General features: G+C 40.6%; 1 protein-coding gene across 1 annotated transcript in view; it reads right to left on the bottom strand.

The window, feature by feature from the left end:
- The window catches only part of PXDNL (peroxidasin like), a 291,769-nt gene that overhangs the window by 87,602 nt on the left and 182,826 nt on the right, over window positions 1-21,341 (bottom strand). Inside the window, exons 11-14 of the mRNA XM_026647339.1 lie at window positions 17,633-17,750; window positions 9,763-9,932; window positions 8,957-9,226; window positions 172-288 (exon numbers count right to left, since the gene is read on the bottom strand). Of these exons, the coding sequence (XP_026503124.1) occupies window positions 172-288; window positions 8,957-9,226; window positions 9,763-9,932; window positions 17,633-17,750 (675 nt within the window). The remainder of the gene's footprint in view (window positions 1-171; window positions 289-8,956; window positions 9,227-9,762; window positions 9,933-17,632; window positions 17,751-21,341) is intronic.

The following is a 21,341-nucleotide window of genomic DNA, read 5'->3' on the forward strand; positions in this document are numbered from 1 at the left end:
TTTAAATAACCCAATTTCAGTAATTGTACGCAATACTTTCTTGATCTACTTTTAGTAATTCTTTCCAATAACAACCAAAAAAAAAAAAAAAAAAGGCTGGAGACTGTTTTTATTTATTTTACATATTAAATTCAGCACAAAAAATATGATCTCATGTAGATTTGGTTATACCTGATTTGGTCCAGGCAATCACAGGAAGAGGATTACCATCTGCTTCACACTGGAAATCTACCGTGCGCCCTTCTATTGCCACCTGATTGTAGGGACTTACTGTAAACTGCGGAGGAGCTGAACAGAAAAAAATAATTGCTTGACAATTACACACTGAAGGTGTAAATCATGTCATGTGCGTTCCTTTACTATCAAGGAAGCAAAGTGTTTTTTGTGTTACCATTTGCAGTACTGAAAGCAGCTAAAATAACTGGGTAATATAGGTATGTATAAAAAGCATAAATCCATTACCTTCAGAAGAACTTTTTACAATGTCACTAGAGTCACCACACAAAATTAAAAACTTGGGAGAACATGGCTTGCAAGAATGATGATCTGTCACAGGTCCATTAAGACCAAACCTTATTGAAATAAGTACAGCTGGGACTCTGAGGACGAACAGTACACAGCTCTGGCTCCTATCAGAGTCTTCCTATTTACGGTGGATAGCAGCAAAACACATTCCTAAAACCCCATCTCTCAGAGAGCATAATTCATGTCTCATAGCCTCTTATGCAAAAATCAACAAAAGAAACATTCTGAAATCAAAACTTGTGTATGATAGCAGCAGCAGTAAGGAATAACATGGAAGACTTCCACAATTCTTCCTCTGTCCGAGAAGCACCAAAGGTGAAAGCCAGACTTCATCTCATTAATCACAGAAAAACTCTTTGCTTACGGTCCAAATGCTGCCCTTGCATCCTCCGTATACAAAATGCTAAGTACATGGATGGAGGCTACTGTTGCTGCTGTGGGGTGGGCTTTATAGCTGATTGCAGGTAAAAGTGCTTCCCAACTCCTCTTTCACAGTGTGCTGAACTACAGGGCAACGCTGCTTTGAGTGGCTGTGGAAACACTGGTTCCCCAACAACATACCTTATCGTGGGGAGAGGAAAGGACAGCTGAGGAGTTACCTCAGATTAGGTAGAGGTGCGTAGAGGCAGCAGCAATGGAAGGATGGATGTGGGAAGGGGCAAATTACTTCTCCCTGCTACTCCAGCTCCTGCTCGGTTCTAGTAGCCACAGGATTTTGCTGCTGTTTTCCCTCCTCAACCAGTGGGTGTGATATAATGTGCCTTTCATAACATTATTCCTGCTCTAGATGAGAAAGTAAATGAGGATACAACAGTAAAGATGGACTAAAATAATATTCAAATCCCCTTCCCCAAACTTGGACAGTTTGGATGAAATGGGACCACCACTAATTTTAGTTCTGTAAAACCGAAAGCATTTTTTGCCATCTCTATAGCAGACAAAAGGCTAGAGTTAATTTAAAATAATCCGTTGGAGAAAGAAGATGAAAAGAAGGTAGTTCCTAGTTAGGTGTCCCTAACATCAACATCCAACCTTTCCATGTATATATGTCTCACACCCCCTTAAGCTGTTGCTTGCTTTTTAACTACATACAGTTAATGCAGATCTCACTTTGTGGAGGTAAGTAATTCACCATGTGCTGCACCACCTTAAGATATGAATATGAATGCCATATTTCTTCCCCTTTTCCCAGTTCCCCATTTCTCTGAGTGCCTTGATTCCTAATTTAAATTCAGGAAGATGACTTTCAGAAATTTCAAGCAACTGAAGTTAAACTGCAGTTCAAAACACTGCAACTCAAGGTAGCTCAACTGATATTATTGCATGCTTCTTTTATCTTCTATTTTATAGATTTTTAAAATAAAAATTACTACTACCGATAATTATTTCCAGTAAATATGAACATCTCATGATTGTGAACTATGTGAATAAAAATATCCTTTAAAAAAAAAAATCTGTTTTCCCCCAAATCACTTTGCCCCAAAATGTACACTTCATCTTGACTTCGTTTTTGTGTTCCATTTTATATATATATATATTTGTGTTTCCTCATCAACATACATGTATATATATAAAAACTACTACCAATAATATATATGCCGAAGAGGAAACACAAAAACAAAGTCAAGATATAGTATTCTCTCTCTCTCTCACTATCTGTATATATATAAAACACCAAACACCGCATGATCGGTTATAGCATGCAGAGCTAGTCATTCAAACCACCTTATCTCTACCCTGTAGTGACACCATATATTGAGCAAAAGATTATGATTAAAGCACTTTAGTGAATGCAGTGTCAGACAAGATGAAACTGAATTTTAAAAGATAAGTTTTAACTCCCTGCTCCCTCCATTTATGGTTCTTGCTAAAGGCACAATTAAGGTAGTTTGAGTGCTTTAAGTGTGCATTTCAATACATTAACTGCTTTGGGTTCCTTTAAAATTTAATCTTAACTCTGAATTTCCTGGGTATGTAATGTTTGGTTTGGGGATAATTAAAACATGCTTGTAATATGTTATACCATTAAGTTACTGATATGTCAGCTCAACCAGATCTTCACCTTCATTTTTTCCCTGTGAATATGCATTAGGCACCATTTAAAACTCAGAATTCATTGTCTCAGGAACCTGTAGTAACTACAAACGCCCAAAGTTAGAACTTGTAATTCCATAGTGGCAGCATGGTGTGAAAATGTTTAAATTTTTAAAAGTCACTGATTCCATATGTCTATGAACAGAAAGATACACATCCTGCACAGAATTTTAGATTGCCTAGGAGGGCATAACTCCTTCGAGAATATTCACTGTCTAATCAGAATTCTTCCTCCAGATGAGCTGGCTTGAAAAAGGAATTATCATTAATTACTGCATCACAAACAAAATATACTAATTATGTTCAAGTGAGATTCAAGAATGGCTAAGTACCATCAAGTGTAATGAGACTTTTGTCTAAAGTCCCAAACAACAATCCCATGTAGATTTTTCAGAAGATGCTATGGCAGAAAGCCATGTTGTAGGGAATTAATTAAAACAGCCAAAAGAGTTGGCTTAAACTTGAGCAAAACCCAGTACTAACTACAACCAGGAAAACAGAAGATTAAAATCCAAATGATTTGGCATTTCCACATCTCATCTCTTTTGTCACTGATTAACTTATGTTCTTGGGCCACTACATTTATAATCGGGTAAAACTGGGAGTTCTAAGGTAGACCTTTTGATGTTGTAATAAGTTTGACTCTTTCACGCTCTCATTTATTGTTATAGAAAGCCCACAAGCAGATCACCAATGCTAAAAAATTCATGAAGTTACTTAAAACACTTTATTTCCATTGAGGAATCTTAGTATCAAAGTTGTTACTTATTGTTATGTTTATATTTATCACATAAACTGAGTTTTGTCATCTTACTAAAATCAATCAAGGCAAAACCTTTCTGGCCACACAAAGATGCTTACTGGGAATGAGTTTTGATTTACAGTGTTAATTATTGTAAGTCTTATAAACTAAGCACCTGCCTTACATACTGATTTCAACTTTTGAATGGGAAACATATTTTCCATTTTTATTTATCGCTTGCCTCAGCCAATCTATAGAGCAGATTTTATGTTATTCACTCTAATTGCTGCCACAATATATATGGATACTATAGTAATCGGAACAAAAAGATGGAGCATCTGCTAAAATGACATATAAGCATAACGTATAAAACAAAACATGCAATCTGTTTCCACTGTGAAATAAAAGAAGCATCCTTTTGCATACCAGTTGGTTGATTAATGATCCAGCTAAAGAGAAATTAAAGCGCTACACACTGATACATAAAAGTAACAAGAAAGCAGTAAAGAATCTTGAAGGACAAGCAGATGGCAATTTCAATCATATGGTCTCTATAGATGAAAAACTGCACTCTGTTGCTGGTATTATTATAGGTTATGCATTATAAATAGTATACATCCAAACAAAGTAGTGCAAAATGCATATACAGGTTATTTAGGAAGGACAAATAAGGATCGATAAGATGTGACATCTGTGGGAAATAACTATTTATTGTCAAGAAAAAATTAGAAGTAAAATAACCCTGAGATATTCATCATCATCATAATAATAATAATAATGGTAGCAGAGAACCCAAACAGGGAGGAATCAAAGATTAAATCCTACTGGACATCTGTGATAAACCGCTAGTCCATATACTGTATAACACAATTATGATAATTTGTGAAGAAGAAGAAAAAATGAGAGTAATAAAAATAATTATAACCATTCAGATTATACCAACACAAATTCAAAGCACAAACTGGGTATTTTTGAATATAATAATGAAAACCTTCCTGCTATCATATGAAGAAGATACTGGAGAAAGTATAAAGATGATTTTGCTGTCATTTTTTATTTTTCTCCTTTAAATGTATGCATTTTTGCCTTTGCGATATTCAAAAACTTCAAACAGGAAGGCAAGGGCTGAATGATCAGAATTGATTTTTTTAAGACTTTCCATTTATTTTGATGCTTTGATATTGAACACTTTTCTTTGCTCAAATATTTACTGTTGCTTTTGTTCTGTCTTTGAAAGGGAGCTGCAAACCAACTGAAAGCTTGAAAGTTTATTGTGGTAGCCTCACAAAGGAACTCTTTATTCATTTATGAAATAATAATTTGCATTTTCTTACAACACTGCTCTCATAAGAAATATCCCCACAGCAGTGGCAACATGCTACAGAGGGAATACTTTCCTCAATTCCTTTCTATGTAAGCACTCAAATGTCACCCAACCTCCCTTTCCTCCCCAAATAAATCTGTGCTAAACCTATGCCAATAGGTCCTGCCCATAAAAGGCCAAATCCTATTTGCCTTCTACATGCCACACTCTCACTGGTTAAGTTTTAAAGTCAATTCCAGAAGTTGATTTACTTTATGATCTAGCATGTGTTACAGTTACAAACATAAGTAAAACCATTCTAGAAGCAAGTCTTGTTATTTCAATAGCATTAAAGTAATGAATAAAAAGGTCACGATGAAAAAAAAACAAACTCTGCAAGAAGTTGACAAGGAAAAGCACATATAACAAGGCATGATCTATCACCTGACCTTTCAGATACATGTGGATGTATGCCTTGTCATACTTATTAGAAGGCACCTTTCCTACTCTTCTATATTCAAGGATATTTGTTATGTACTTGGCTTATTGAAGCTACTAAAGCTGTACAATTCAGCTCTAGAAAATAGTAGTGGCCTTTGAGACACCATGACTTCTAGGCTTCTATGAAGTTTAGAAACAAAGGTGGTCAGGTATCTTCTCTTTGCAACAGATTGGTTTATTTATTGTTAGCATTACTGGGTGGATTCTGTTAAGTATTTTTAAACTGATGGACAGGGTTAAACTGATCTGAAGGGAGAAGAGAAATGCAGAGCTCTTTAATTAGACATGTAAGAAATCATTTACGGGGACTGTAAAGTGAATTTTTTAACAAGGCAATGGCGGAAAGTGAATAAAATAGTTTGAAGTGCAGTGTATGGGCAGTGATGTGGATTGGAAGTTTTGATAGAATGTACTTATTCATCTGGCTCTGTACAGGGACTTTGGCCAACCAGTAAACAGAGAAAATAATTACCTCAGAACTTGCAACTTCTGGATCCATCTGGGAAGGCAACTTCCAGATGGTTATACTGTCATGTATGGGCCATCACCACCAAGGCACAGATGGCTGCTTAAGCCCATGATTTAGGAGTTCAAAAATGGAGAGCATAATGGATAAATGACATGGCAGACATATGTAACAGTGAATTATATACAGTATGGGATAGAGAGGAGAGAGTTAACAGTGTACAATAATTCCCCAAAAAGTCTTGGCATGGGGCCTAGCAATCAAACTAGAGCAGCGGTTCTCAAAGTGTGGGTTGGGATCCCAAAGTGGGTTGCAACTCTATTTTAATGGGGTCACCAGGGCTAGCATTAGACTTGGTGGGTCCTAGGGCTGAAGCTGAAGTGCTTCATCCCCGGGTGGTGGGGCTCAGGCATCAGCTTCAGCCCTGGGCAGTGGGGCTCAGGTTACAGGCCTTCCTTGGGCTTCTACTTTGGCCCCCACCTGGGGCCTAGGCAGGCTCAGGCTTCGGTTCCCCACCTGGGGTTGTGTAGTAATTATTGCTGTTAGACAGGGGTTGCGTTGCAATGAAGTTTGAGAACCGCTGAACTAGAGAGATGAAGATAGGAGACTTTGCCCTTTGTAGTCAGAATTGAGCATGCCTATGACAGTGGCCAGTAGTTTGAAAATGACAGGGACATATACAGGGAGACTAGTGGATTTAGCCAATGAACTTGAAATAGTATATGCTTTGTGTATGGGTCAGGGGAGTGCCCTGACAAAAACCCTGGCATTCAGGCAATTAAATGAGTCAGACATGAAGATCTGCTTATGACCTTCATGTGCATATGTAATTATTGCGTGACCAGAAAAAAAAGAGGTGTAAAGATTGCTAGACAGCCAGTAAATCTACCTTCTCTTTCTCGATCTCTCAGTATTCAAGTGAACTAGCGATGGCAGTCCATGGGGGCAGGGCCGGTGCTACCATTAAGGCAAACTAGGTGGTTGCCTAGGGCGCCAAGATTTGGGGGCACCAAAAAGCTTTGCCCCCAATTTTTTTTTTTACAGCGTTCCTGGGCTGGGCTGCCCGGCGGCGCGCTGACATGTGCGGCTCAGACTCCCTCTCCCAGTGCAGCGGCCACTCCATGCAATTATTGTCATTGCCGGCGGGGGCAGCATGCTCGGAGAGGGGGCGTAGCAGAGGTGAGCTGGGGTGGGGAGCCCTGCGGCAGCTCCCCCCCTCCTTAAGGCACCCCCCCCGCGGCAGCTCCCCACCTCAGCTCATCTCTGCTACGCCCCCTCCCCGAGCGCGCGGTCGCCGCTTCACTTCTCCCGCCTCCCAGGCTTGCAGCGCCAATTAGCAGTTTGGCGCCGCAAGCCTGGGAGGGGAGGAGAATTAGAGCGGGGGCGGCGTGCTCAGGGGAGGAGGCGGAGCAGAGGTGAGCTGGGGTGGGGAGCTGCCACACGGCTCCCTGGGGGGGGGAGCTGCCGCGGGGGAGGCGCCTCAGGGCGGAGGGGGGGCGGGGAGCTGCCGCAAGGCTGGGGGTGGGTGCAAGATGGAAGTTTCGCCTAGGGCGCGAAACTTCCTTGCAACAGCCCTGCATGGGGTTTCATGAACACGATCAATGAAGACAAGGAAAGATTTTAAATGCCTTAAAATTTTCTGGGCTTGCTTTCATTCTGTACACTCTCTTTCTCTCCTTAAAGTGCTTCTCAACTGATTCTGAGAAGATCATAGCCACATTGATTTAGACAGGCAGCCTACTGATTGTTATACTTCGATCAGCCAGCCAGGAATAGAAACTATACCTGGTAAGATTTTCAAACCATCTGTGTTGACCTAACTCGGCCCTTGTTGATGTCAATGGAAGCAGAATTAGGCCAATAGTGAGCACTTCAAAACTCCCACCCACAACACAATTTAAGTGACCAATCATATAGCATAAATAGCAAATTGCAAACAACAAATATTTAGAGAAGGTATTTTGTAAATAATCCAAAGGCTAAACTGGTTGGAAAAAATACTCAAACAATTCGAAACAGTAAAATAAATATTTAAAAATAATTTCTTCATAAATAATTTCTAAAGAGAAAAAAAGATAAATGATTAATGAAGAATCTATATCCAGCTGTGTTCCAGACTGTGGACATTTTCTGTCATAGTCCATCTTCTGTATCTCTGTGTATCAGTTTGCATTAGATATGCAGTAACAGTTTTCAAGTACATAAAAGGTTGTTACAAGGAGGAGGGAGAAAAATTGTTCTCTTTAATCTCTGAGGACAAGAAGCAATAGGCTTTAATTACAGCAAGGACAGTTTAGGTTGGACATTAGGAAAAACTTCCTAACTATCAGGGTGGTTAAGCACTGGAATAAATTGCATAGGAAAGTTGTGGAATCTCGGTCATTGGAGATTTTTTAAGAGCAGATTAGACAAACACCTGTCAGGAATGGTCTAGATAATACTTAGTCCTGCTTTGTGTGCCGGGGACTGAATTAGATGACCTCTCGAGGTCCCTTCCAGTCCTACGAGTCTATGATGATAAGCACGGCATAAAAACATACTATTACATTTGATTAATTATTGCAACTCATATCTAGGAATGAATCCTCACACACTCAACAAGCTCCGGTGGGTGTAAAACACATTAGGTGTAAAACAACAAGCCAAACTCCTCTAAAACTAGAAATTACTTTCCTTACTGGCTAGAAAGAGGGTTTGGGGATTTTTTTCATTTTTAGACACTATGGGTCATATAAGTTTACCCAACTGCTTATTTAACTATAAGGTCCTAAAATGGACCATCAAGTTTGATCAAAGTTAACTCAAATGGTTATGTCACCCTGTAGCAGGGGTAGCCAAATGATGTCTTGCACACCATCAACTATTTTGGGTGTAGCTGTGCTGGTCAATGTTGGTCTTCCCTGATTTTATACAGCTGGTGTAAAATATTCTCATATAAACAAACCAAATTCATCCCTTGTGTATCTCTACTAGAGTCAATGGAGTTACCAGGGATGAATTTGGCCCAGTGTTTTACTAATAAACGTTGAATGCTTGAAATAACTAATATATAGTTCTAATAAATTGACTCTTGAGGGCTCAGTTCTGCCCTCAGATATGTATACACCTCTACTGTTCAGTCAACAAGTATTGTGTACATGTGTATCTGAGGCAAAATTTGACTAACAGACATATTAGTATAGACCAGACAACAGATTGCAAGACAACAAGGAGTCCACATTTTCATCAGACAGTTCAAAGCACACATCTTAACACACATGACCTGAAAGCTATGTTTCACGCTTGAGCCATGGAAATCTCAACAGCAGCTTCATGTTCTACTTACCTTGAACAATAATATTTGCTGATGCTTGGATAGAGCCCTGGTTGTTATGAGCATGGCAGATAAACTGATTGTGGTCCTGCAATGTAACGTTCTGAATGAAAAGTCCTCCAGAAGAAGTGATGTTGTACCTGGATTCATCCAGCAACTCTCCATTTCCTCTCGTCCAGCTGATGTGAGGTTGGGGGTGGCCTGTGGCCATGCATTCCAAAGTGGTGCTGGTGCCAACTAATACCTCTGTATTCTGGGGTTGAATGATAAAACTGGGCTTGGCTAGGAAAGAAAGAGAAAAACAAGGTGAAAAGGGGCTTAATTTCCACCTTTTGAAACTAAACTGCTATGCTACTCTTTGAGTAAGGATGATCTTTCATGTAAAGCACTGGTCTAAGACTCCGAAGATTGAAGTTTAATTCTCAAGTCTGCTGCAGACTTCCGGATGGCCTGGGGAAAATTACATCATGTCCCTCCGCCTCAGATCCTCATCCATAAAATAGGAATGACAACACTTCCTTTCTCCCACTTCTGGTCCCCTTAAATTTTAAGCTCTTCCAGCAGGGATTCTCTTCTTATGTGTTTGTGCAGTGCAAAACAAAATGGGGCCCTGATCTTGATCAGAGCAGTACTGTAATTCAAATTAATAAAATGAAAAATTATACAAACTTAAGTGAATACTTACTAACCCTCAAGTAGAGGTTTGGGGATGTTTTAAGGAATATATCTGAGAATTAAAAAGAGATATATGTGTATTCAAGTAAATGAAAAATGTGTTTCCAAACTAGACATAACGCAAAGAAGCAGAAAGTATTTACTTGGAACACTGGAGTATCTGAGGAAAGCACTCTGTGTCTTGACTTCGCCTGCCACATTCCGGGCCATACATTGATAGACGCCTTGGTCAGATTCTCTGGTATTCTGAATCATGAGGGTCCCATCTTCAAGCAAATTCAACCGCCTGTCATCTTTCATATCCAACGAGTGGCTGAAAATAGAGGAGAACTCTGACAAGTTATCTTTGTCAAATCCGCATATTTTGGAACACTTCTATCATCTTACAAATTAAGAAAAAGACACTGAATATTTTTGGGAAAAGTATTACGACCAGATCCTGATGGCAAACAAGTGGATTTACTATACATTAATAGATCATCTGCATATTATGAAATTTGAATTTCATACTTGGGATGGAGGATAAATTAATGATACTGGGACCATGCACATGTTTCGATGCAATAGTCAGCTTCTAATTATGGGTCTAATAGTGTGAGGTGCTGCACACCCTCATCTCCCAGTGAAGATAATGGGAGAGGAGGGCTCTCAGTACCTTGCAGGAACGAGCCCTCTGTTATTTATTCTGATTTTGTTTAATAAAATGGTATAAATTGTCCCCGGTTCTAACAGTACAAAGTAGTAAGATTCCATCCTCTGTACATGGTCGCATCAAGGTTACCTGGATTTGGGTCTGGGTCCTGTGGAGAGCACAGGTATTGTATAGCCACTACTCCCCTCTGTGAACAAGTGGGGAGGAGAAAGGAGTGGATTTTGACTCTGCCTTTCCATTCCCCAGTGGAGCTGGCTAAACACATGAAGATAAGTGAACAACACCCTTTACAACACTGCAGTCAATTATTTTATCCTAATGCAAGAGGGACAAGGTACTTTGGGATGAACTTGTGAAACACTTATACACTACCTCTTACTCAAGGCTGCCATTAAACACCACATTCTAGCACATGTGTTTTGTTTTTAATTGGCAATTGTTCTTTTAATTTTGCTGTTACCATGCTGGATTTGAGATTACACACCAGAGGAGCATTTGCTTACTCATTTGGGGCATCAGTATTGTTTGCTCAGGGCAAAATTTCTTTGTTCCTTTTTTCTGACTGATGCAGTGTGACAGTTTCTTATGAAAATAACTTGCAAAAATTTTAGTTTGCTTAGGCAGACTGGAATAGTTTGGTTTTAACAAGGTTCTGCAGTGTTTGTAAACAATTATCCATCTATGTTGGCTACTGTAGATTTGCAAAAGGACATTCAAGACACGTAGCCAGTAGCTTCTTCCGAAGCAACTTCCCTGCTGGGCAACATGGTGTGACTATGATACAAGCAGCGTAAACACACAGAGTGACTCTTCTGGAACAGTTTGTACCGTGGTTGGGGGTATGTATTTTTCCCCCACAAAGCTTCAGTTATAGCTGAATTAATTGAAGAAGATTTTTTTTAAATAATCTGAGTTTCAAACTACAATTAAGTATACTAAGTGACAATAGTATAACATCTTTGACAAAAACTTTGACTATAACATTTTTGACAAAAAACAAGCACTTTGAATATGGAATAATAAGCATTCAGAGGCAAGGAATTTTAAGGACAAAAGGACATAATAAATCTTACATGTCTTATATTATAAAAAAATACATTATTTTCTCAAATATAAAGAAATGCATATTTCATCACAACCATCTTGGATTATTTTAAAAATTGATTATTTTTGTTACCTTGTTTTCAGTATCTAAATACTTTTATTTGGAGGGGCTTTTTAAATGGGGGAAATGTCAGTTAATCTATTTATCAACTAACAGCAGAAGTTCTGGGTACATTACTTATATAATTACTGATTCTTAAGAATAATGACAGATGTGTGGTTTGAAGTGTGATCACATTCAATTTCTTTATTGAGTACCACTTTTCATAACCGTGAGGGCTAGGGTGAATAAATGGTCAATTTCAATCTTTTTGAAAGAAATTATTTTTTTAAATATATAGGGACCTTCAGCTGAATCTCCCCCCTTGTCTTTATGATATCAAGTAGCAGCCCAGCCCCAGACTGGTTCAATTTCTTTAAAACCACCCTAAAAGCAGGGAAGGGGAATGAAACACCTGTGTCCCACACAACACACACAAGGACCTGGTGCATCTTAAGGGTTGAATAAGCTACCCAAAGAAGAGAGGTAGTTGGGAAAAAGTGGGGAGGTTGCTACGAGAAGGGAGAGGCAGAAGTGCTACAGATATCTCCCCCTTCTTGCCCCGTGCCCAGGAACTGGGAACAGTTTTGGTATTAAAGTGAGAAACACGCTGCTTCCAGTAATAGTAGACATGGGTTGGGGGGTGAGGGGAGTGAGAAGTGGGAGGCAGTCATGTCTGGAAATACTTGTGACAGCCCCCACCCCCATTCCTTTAAGAAGATGGTACAGCCCGCTGAAGAACAAACCCTTCTTTCCAAGAAAGATGAGGGTATGCTGGGGACCTTAAGCCAGGGAATCAACTGCTGACCCTCCCCCTGCCCCTGCCAGTTCTTGCTGCTGACTGGCTCTGTGCTCCCTTCTGAGTTAGCAGCTCTTTGTCCTCTGTCCGGTGAGAGGAAAGGGAAAGTAGACGGGGACTGTGAGTCTTCTCTAGGGTATGCCTCTTGGTGTGAGGTATTTGTCCATTGCACCCCAGAAATCACTCACTGACTTGGCTTGTATTTATGAAGAGGGACATCAGGGAGCAGAAACTCACTTTTTCGGAAGGGTTTTGAGGCATGTGTATATTTTGAGATATTGGTGAAAGAACCATATTAACTTTGAGTCAGATTAAGGCTGCTGTGAAGTAATATGCATGTCTTTATACTCGATAGGAATGACATTTGTTTATTATATGGGCAGTGATGTTATTAACTATTCATCCTTTTCCTTTTTTAGCTCTTAGTTTTGTAAATGTTGTGACAGGCAGCCATATGGTTGTTACTTAGAAACCTTTGTTTTGCAAATGAAATAGGTTTTGCTTTAGTTTCTTGATTTATGTTTTTTCCTCTTGTGTAGGTATACACATACACTTATTGATTTTTTTAATAACTGGGATGCATGCACCACCAGATTATTAAATTAAAGGTATGAAAGGAATTAACCAATCTAATAAGAGTCTAGCTTCATTCAAGCCTGAATTCAGAAAAGTACTGAGGACAGTACATAAGCGTGTTCTTAATTTTGAACATGTTGTTCTACTGGATTTAAGTACGTGTTCAAAGTTAAGCACATACTTCAGTGATTTCCTGAACAGGGATGGACTAAGCATGTACTCAAATGCTTTTCTAAAAAGAAACCTCAGTGTGCACTTGGCAAAGAATACAAAATCATGAGATAGAATGCACAGCACAGACTACCTTCATTACAAACAGGGGAAAGATGTGTGATGGAGTATGTAAACTCCACACTGGGACAGAAGGGGTTAAGGAGCAGTTATGGGCCAGGTAGCTCCACCCTGCTGCACCTGCAGAGCCTGCTCCAGCTGGAGGAGGAGTTTAAAAGAGAGCCAGACAGCAGACAAGGAGACACCTATCTTGGGAGCTCCTGAGCAAGGGTACAGCATTACTGCTGGCTGCAGGAGAGAAGACTGCAAGTGGCAGCTGCCCCCGGGTGGGACCAGCCTTTTCCTAGGACTAGGCAACTCTTCATTCCATCTTCTGGTGGATCATTTGCAAGGCTTTTGACCACACCCTGGACTGGAAAGGGAAGTGGTAGGAAGCAGCTGAGGGAGGCAGCCCGGAAGCACTGCTTGGTATTTGATATTGCTGCCTCTCATTGGGCCCTGGGCTGAAACCCAGTGGAGAGGGAGGGCCTGGGCTCCACTACCAACACTCCTCTTGCAAAGGGGGAAAAAACCCTTTTCTCTTGGAGAAAAGGAGGATAGAAACATTGCAAGCACTGAGGATAGGGCATGCGCCCCACAGTAGCCTGCACGTGGGCTGAGACTCTTATGTAGGGGATGTCGGACTTGTAAGCAGGGTCTGAATGAGCTCTCCCTGACATCTAGTGATGAGCCAGAGGAAAAGACTGCCCAGAGCAGACCATGTTTGCACAGACACGCCTACTCTGCCTAGGTGCACAACAGATGGAACTGCTTTGCCAAAATTTTCGCTGGTTTTGGGTTACAAGTCACCTTTGTATTTGAATGCACAGGTAATGAAAATGTTGTTATCCTCACTGTATGAGTAAAGGGCAGCAGAACTGTGCTTAGCATGTCCAGATTGAGGGGGTCACCCTAAACTGAATCTCACCTGCTAAGCAGGGATTAAGGATGTCAAAGCCCAGTGAAGAGGAGAGTGGGTGGGGACAGGAATCTGCCCAAAGAGTCCTAGATGCCGTTGGACCTGCTCTTCTCCATCATTCAATGGCAGAGCTGATTGGACTCAACTGAAAGTCATTGTTTCTGGCGGGTGATTCCTAGAGCTGACATCACTGGTGAGCAGGTCTAGGGGCTAAGCAGTAGACACTGTGTGGGGACAGTGAAAGACAACACAGAGACTGCACTGGCTCTGAGGTTCCCTCCTACCTGCTGAAATCACTGAGAGATGGGTTCAGTGACAGAACCTCAGAACATGATGTTGCGGAGCAGCAAGCAGCGGCAGCAGAGAAGCAGTGGCCAGTGGTGGCAGAGAAACAGCAGCAGCTGTGAGCCAGTTGCAGAGGCAGCAGCTGAGGCATTGCTCGACGTCCCCCCAGGGGCGGGAGGTGAACCCCATGAACACACCACTGAACTCTTCACTAGCAGAGGACCACCAACTGTGAGTGAGTTGCAGCAGAGGGAGAGGGGAGTGATGTTTTAAAGGGGCATTTGTTCATTGGACTTTCCCTCCAGTAGGTGAGAAACTGAAGCAAAGGACACGGTACGATGCACTGTGGGGTCAGGTTTGCTTTTGAATGCGGCTGCGGTGTTTTCCCAAACTAATGCTTGGTTCCTTTTCCCTTTGAATAAAAGTTCTTTTGTTATACACAGACTCAGTGCTTGTGAGTGGGGAAGTATTGCCTCTGAGAGGCGCCTTGGCATGGTGTTAAGTTTTCCCACATTAGTGGGTGGGGCTATTGTTTTATATTGTTAAGAGGGACCCCAAAACATTGAAGCCAGCCCTTGTTGCTACCAATTCCACCTGACAGAAGGGTTACAGACGTCTATATATTTGGTTAGACTCTGTTACCTATGCCTCCCCGGAAGGGGGTTGGCTCCACTGGTGAGCTTGCCAAAGGGTCTAGTCATTGTCTACCAGAAGAGAGACCCCCACTGCACTGAAGCAACCACCAGTAGGGGACACGAGAGATGGGGTGAGGCATGAGCCAGGTACCTATCCAGAATGTGGTACCACCAGTAGGGACAGCCTGTCATGGCATGCTAAAAATCATAGAAAATTAACCAATCTGGTTGAACATTTTCTGACAGAACAGTTTTCTGTCTGAAAAATGTTGATTCAAGTAAACTGAAACATTTCACAGGAATATATCACTTCAGTCAAAATCTTTGTCAGGAAATTATTGAAACATTTCATTTCAATAAGGATAAAATCTTTTCTTTCTATTTTATCATTTTGACTTTTATATTATAATATACTTTTTAAGACAACATTAAAAATAAGTTTTAAACATAAAGGTCAAAATGATAAAATAGAAATGTTTTGATAACAATTAAATGAAATATTTTGGAATATTTTATTTTGCAAAATACCATTTTCCCTTTTTGTTGCAATTTGCAGTGAAACCAAATTTTGAAATCTCAGAATTTCCCACAGAATGAAAATTCAATTTTTCAACTAGCTCTCCAAATTAATTGAAGAAAAGGACTCACATTCTTAGCCAATGCCCATCAGACTCAGCAATAATACCTCCTAGACAAGTCACTTAATCATTCTGTGCTTCAGTTAGACCATCTTAAAAATGTGTCTCAATGTTTTCATATTACATAGTGCTTTTTTCATCTGTAGGTCTCAGAGCACTCTGGGTAAGTAAGCATGATTAGTCTGATTTTGCAGTTGGCTTCACTAAGTACAGATATGTGAAGCAATTTCCATGAGGCATTATGGTTTAGGGCAGGGGTGGCCAACCTGTGGCTCCGGAGCCACATGTGGCTCTTCAGAGGTTAATATGTGGCTCCTTGTATAGGCACCGACTCCGGGACTAGAGCTACAGGTGTCAACTTTTCCGTGTGCCGGAGGGTGCTCACTGCTCAACCCCTGGCTCTGCCACAGGCCCTAACCCCACTCCACCCCTTCCCACCCCCTCCCCTGAGCCTGCCGTGCCCTCGTTTCTCCCCTTTCTCCCCCCCCCAGGGCCTCCTGCACGGCACAAAACAGCTGATAGGGAGGTGTGGGGAGGGTTGTGGAAGGCGCTGATCGGCGGGGCTGCTGGTGGGCGGGAGGCACTGGGAGTGGGCGGGGGGCAAGCTGATGACATGTTACTGTGGCTCTTTGGCAATGTACATTGGTAAATTCTGGCTCCTTCTCAGGCTCATGTTGGCCACCCCTGGTCTAGTGGATATAGGGTGACCAGACGTCCCGATAAAATCGGAACTGTCCCGATTTTGAGGAGTTTGTCCTGCGTCCTGACCGAAGTACGCCATTTGTCCTGATATTTTGTTTCGGGTGTTTTTTTTTTTTTTTTTTTTTTTTTACACGCACCCGTCCGGGTCTTCGGCGGCAATTCAGCGGCGAGTCCTTCAGTCGCTGACGGTCTTCAGTGGCATTTCGGCGGCGGGTGCTTTCTTTGGCGGCAAGGTTTATTACCTGCTGGCGAAATGCCGCCGCAGACCGTCAGCGACTGAAGGATCCTCCGCCGAATTGCCGCGGAAGACCTGAACGGGTGAGTGTAAAAGGCACCCCCTTGCGGCGGTCTCAATATTTTCCACTTAGCATCTGGTCACCCTAAGTGGAGAACACATGGATCAAGTGCCTCAAGCTATGGCTACACTGCAACTGGGACAACACACATGGGAATACCTGAGCTAGCTTTGACTGAGCTAGCTTGCCAAAAAATAGCAATGTATGGCAATGACACAGGCAGTCGCACAGGCTAGCCACCTGAATACATAGGTAAAGTCCTGGGTGGGCTCGTACTTGGGGTACGTCTACACTTACCGGAGGGTCCGGCGGCAGGCAATCGATGTTCTGGGATCGATCCCGGAAGTGCTCGCCGTCGACGCTGGTACTCCAGCTCGGCGAGAGGAGTACGCGGCATCGACAGGGGAGCCTTCCTGCCGCGTCTGGACCCGCGGTAAGTTCGGACTAAGGTACTTCGAATTCAGCTACGTTATTAACGTAGCTGAATTTGCGTACCTTAGTCCGAAGTGGGGGGGTAGTGTAGACCAGGCCTTGAAGACAAGCCTGTGCCACCAGCCCTGCTGTTGTGGCTACTGGAATATGTGCTGCAGTCACAACTCCCAGTTGCAGTGTAGACCTACCTTTAGAGATTAGAGTTCTATTTATGGCTCTCTCACAAGCATCCTATGTCACCTCTGGCAAATCATTTTAACTTTCTGTTCCTCAGCTACCTCATCTGGAAAATGAACCTGTGCACATTGCACCTAAGGCATGGGGGAGTTCTGATGGAAAATGCAAGGGAGGAGGCATTTTAAAGGACCCTGGAGTTCCCTCTCATTTTTAAAAATAGGCCAAGGCAGCATAGAGGTCAGTGAAGAAAGTATTAAATAATAACTTTTTCCCCCCATGAGTTTCATTGAAAATGAATTGTGTAGAATTTTCATAACCAGTCTCATACAGAGTGATTTAGATTAGAAAACACACACACACACACACACACACACACACACACACACACACACTCATTCTAGATTGCTAGTCCACAAACCCAGGTGTTAATAATAATTAGCATTTGAAAATAGACTAGTATACATGTGTAATGATTGGTTAAGATTTACTTGTTACGTATCCAAATTATCTTGGGTTTAGGATTTCCTTCTGCTTTGCAAGTAAAGTAGACAGTATTCCCTGGGGTAACATCAGCATCCTGTGGCTCAGAAGTAATACGAGGTTTCTCTGCGAGAAAAAGGAAAGGGTAAGAACAAAAGACACCAAAAAGTTTAATGCTGACTTTTGGAAGGAAAACGTAATTTTTCAACATGATCTAAAATGTGACTAGAGGTTTTGTTGGGAAAATAACACAGCGTACACTAAGCACCCGCTCTTGAAATCAGATTTGCTATTGCAAGTCTTAAGTTTTGCAGTTGGTAAATAATTAATATCATTTGTTTGTTTAAACTCTGACTTCTGCCTATTAAATGTAAATGATCTTGTTTAGAAATTTAAAAAATGCTGTTTTTTCTAAAACACTCCACAACATTTGCATCCAGGAACCTATAATGTAAGTAATGTAATGTAAGTTTTTTAAGTTCATTACTAAAGGCAAGATGCAATGATAGTTGTGAGAAAAGTGACATTTCTGACCATAATCTCCTCAGGACTGATTTCTCGTATTGTACTGAGTATTTTCTTACAGCTCCACAAATAAGATAAATACATTAAAAAAACAGTAAAACACATAAAATAAAAAAAATATTTATACACGGGATGCCATTGAAAAATGTCTATTGGACTGAGAAGGATTTTTGAGTCTATCGGTATTTCCCATTTTAAGAAAAAAAGAATCTTTCATATACTGGTAGAATCTTTCAACATGGAAAAGAAAAAAAAACAACCTTTAAAATGTGACCACTGTATTTTCAAGCAATTTACATAATCATGCTCGTATATTATTCAGTATTAGGATCTAGGATCGGGTTAGTCTATTTTCCTATTTTGGTGAATCTATTTATGTATGTTTTAGTTTATATATTCTGTAAAATCAAAACCTTTCTTACTTACTATAGAAGAGAAAATGCTTCAAGTTTAGGAAGAAAATGTGCCAGTACACTAGAACTGGTCAGGAATTTTCTGTCAGAAAATGCCCTTTTCACACAATCAAAATTTGCTGTGGAAAAAATTTCATTTTTCCACAGGGAAATCCAAATGTCAGTTCTTCAGCTGTCTGTCTGTAAGGGTCTTGTTAATTTCACTTTCTGCAGGCTGCTGGCAAGCTCAAAAAATCAGTTTCAGTTCTCCCCAAATGAATTTTTTCTGAAAATTCCTTCCTGTGAAAAAATTTGCAGTTTTGACTTTTTGTCATGATTTGGGATGATTTTTATTTCAGAAACACACAAAATTGGTCATGGGAAGGGATTTCAGTTTCTAGTCATATCTATAGTACACGGGTTTATGTCTAAAATAGCAGGACATCATGGGCTCAGGTTACCTGTAGATCATTATACCTGTAGATTTTATATGCACTGTTAGTAACATTTTGCAAGCATTTGCACTAATGTTAACTACCTGCTTATTTTATGCAGCGTACTGATTGCAAAACCTGTACATGAAAATTTTCCTCTTTCAGTATTACAGAAATATAGTGGCCAATACATTACATTGTATTGATGCTTTCAGACAAACTTCACAGCCATGAGACAAACATACACATTTTAATAAATGTAAAGGGTCTTAATCAGAGTTGTTTTTGGAAAACGAAAAGTTACAATGACCATTATGATAGTGTTATCCATAATGTTCTTTAAAAATTATGAAAAATGTGGTAAAAACCAAAATTATGTCCATTCCAAACCCTTCAGAATGAAAATAATTTTAAAATATTTCCCAAAACTAGTTTTTCATTCAGCTCCATTTTGTAGTAAGATACCTAGTAGTCGACACTGGTATTATATTAACCAGCCTGTCAATGTAAAGTAGTCATATCCTACCACAAACATTTTGTAGGAAACTTTCATTGGCTTAACACGGATTCTATTATAGTATGATAGCTGGATATAGCCTAGAAAGGCTGTAGTTAAGAGTGACACTATATTTGCACTAAATTAATGAATATGTACAGTCTGGTTCACCATACAACAAAACTCTTTAAAATGTAATATTGTCATGTTCATTTTCCTCTGGCTGTGATATTTGCTTCCATGACACCTTGTGATAGTTCACAATGATAGAAGATATCTTTCTCTCTGAGTTACATGTTTCAGTGCATGCAAAGGAGGAGGTGGATGGAAGAATATGCTTTGGAAGCAGAAATTTTAATTAACATTTTAATATCCTGAAACAGTAAGTACCTTAAAACTCCCATAATAAAACTGGGATGTCTGGTCACCTTAATCTACCATAAAAGCACATAGAAGTAATGGGCATTAAATTAGACTACACTGCTAATCACTTAACATTTTACATTAATTTAATTTGAATATAATTGAGTTTTTGATTAAAGGTTTCAGAATCCTTCACTTATCAATTAAAATCTAGAAGTGACAGATGTTCAGACAGACGTTACAACTTCCACAGTAAATTGCTTATTTTTCTGTAGCTTTCTCTCCTATAATCCTTCCATTCATTTTTTTCAATCTCTTAATCACATCTTTTCAGCCACATACACAAAGACAGACTCCCAAACTAACCTAGACAAATACATCTTTAAAAGATAGTATAGTTAGACATATTTAATTCAAAATCAATAAATCTAGTTATCTTAGTATCCATAGACTCAAATTATAGTTTACATTGCTCCAAGGAGCACCCTAGAGGAACCATAGAGTTGAGATGAGTCATTCAGATTCTGCCTTCTATTAAGAGTTACAGAGAGACCATTCTGAGGGGCATAAGACACAGTACTAATGGAGGAATTCTGCACCACTGCATGCACACAGAATTCATGTCCCCTGGAAATTTCTTTGCTTCCCCACAGAAAAATGACTTTCTGACAGGGAAGCAAAGGAAAGCTGCAAGAGTGGTCACACACCCCTCCCCAGCAGTGCGGGCATATAGTTTTGGGCACCTGGAGCAGCAAATCACAGTGGTGGGGGATGGCTGGAGATGCCCCAGCCAGTGGCTCCTATCCTGTGCTGGACTCAGCTCCTCTTCTCCTGCAACAAGCATCTGGGACCAGGTCAGATCCAGCCTCAGAAACCTCCCCTGATGGCAGGAAGATCTGCACCACCCCATCCCCCAATTCCTGACTCCATCACTCCACAGCCATGGGGGGGCACTATCTCATAGAACTGGAAGGGACCCTGAAAGATCATCAAGTCCAGCCCCCTGCCTTCACTAGCAGGACCAAGTACTGATTTTTGCCCCCGATCCCTAAGTGGCCTCCTCAAGGATTGAACTCACAACCCTGGGTTTAGCAGGCCAATGCTCAAACCACTGAGCTATCACTCCTCCTTGTGGCAATGAGTTCCACAGTCTAACTTATATAGATTCTGAAAAAAAATCTCCTTCATCCTTAAATCCAATGCCTTTTAATTTCATTGGGTGTTTTCTAGTTCTTGTATTATTATTATTATAAGTAGGCTGTGCTTTTCTGCCCTTCATGTTCATATGTGCCAACATGACCAGACAATGGCTCCCCATGCAAATTATTCCTTGTATTACTATGAACAGGTATTAACATGGTGAAGGAGGGAGGGAAAGATGGATGGATAGACAGACAGAATAACACACTGTGGGGCTTTGGGGGATACCAAAAAACATTAATGCTATGCTTGAACTGCATTATTATGCCTATTTGCAAGAAGAGAGGAATTCACTCTCTTTCCAGGT

This window comes from Terrapene carolina, unplaced genomic scaffold (genome assembly GCF_002925995.2).
Source record: "Terrapene carolina triunguis isolate 2854851 unplaced genomic scaffold, T_m_triunguis-2.0 Scaffold58, whole genome shotgun sequence".
NCBI classification, from domain to species: Eukaryota; Metazoa; Chordata; order Testudines; family Emydidae; genus Terrapene; species Terrapene triunguis.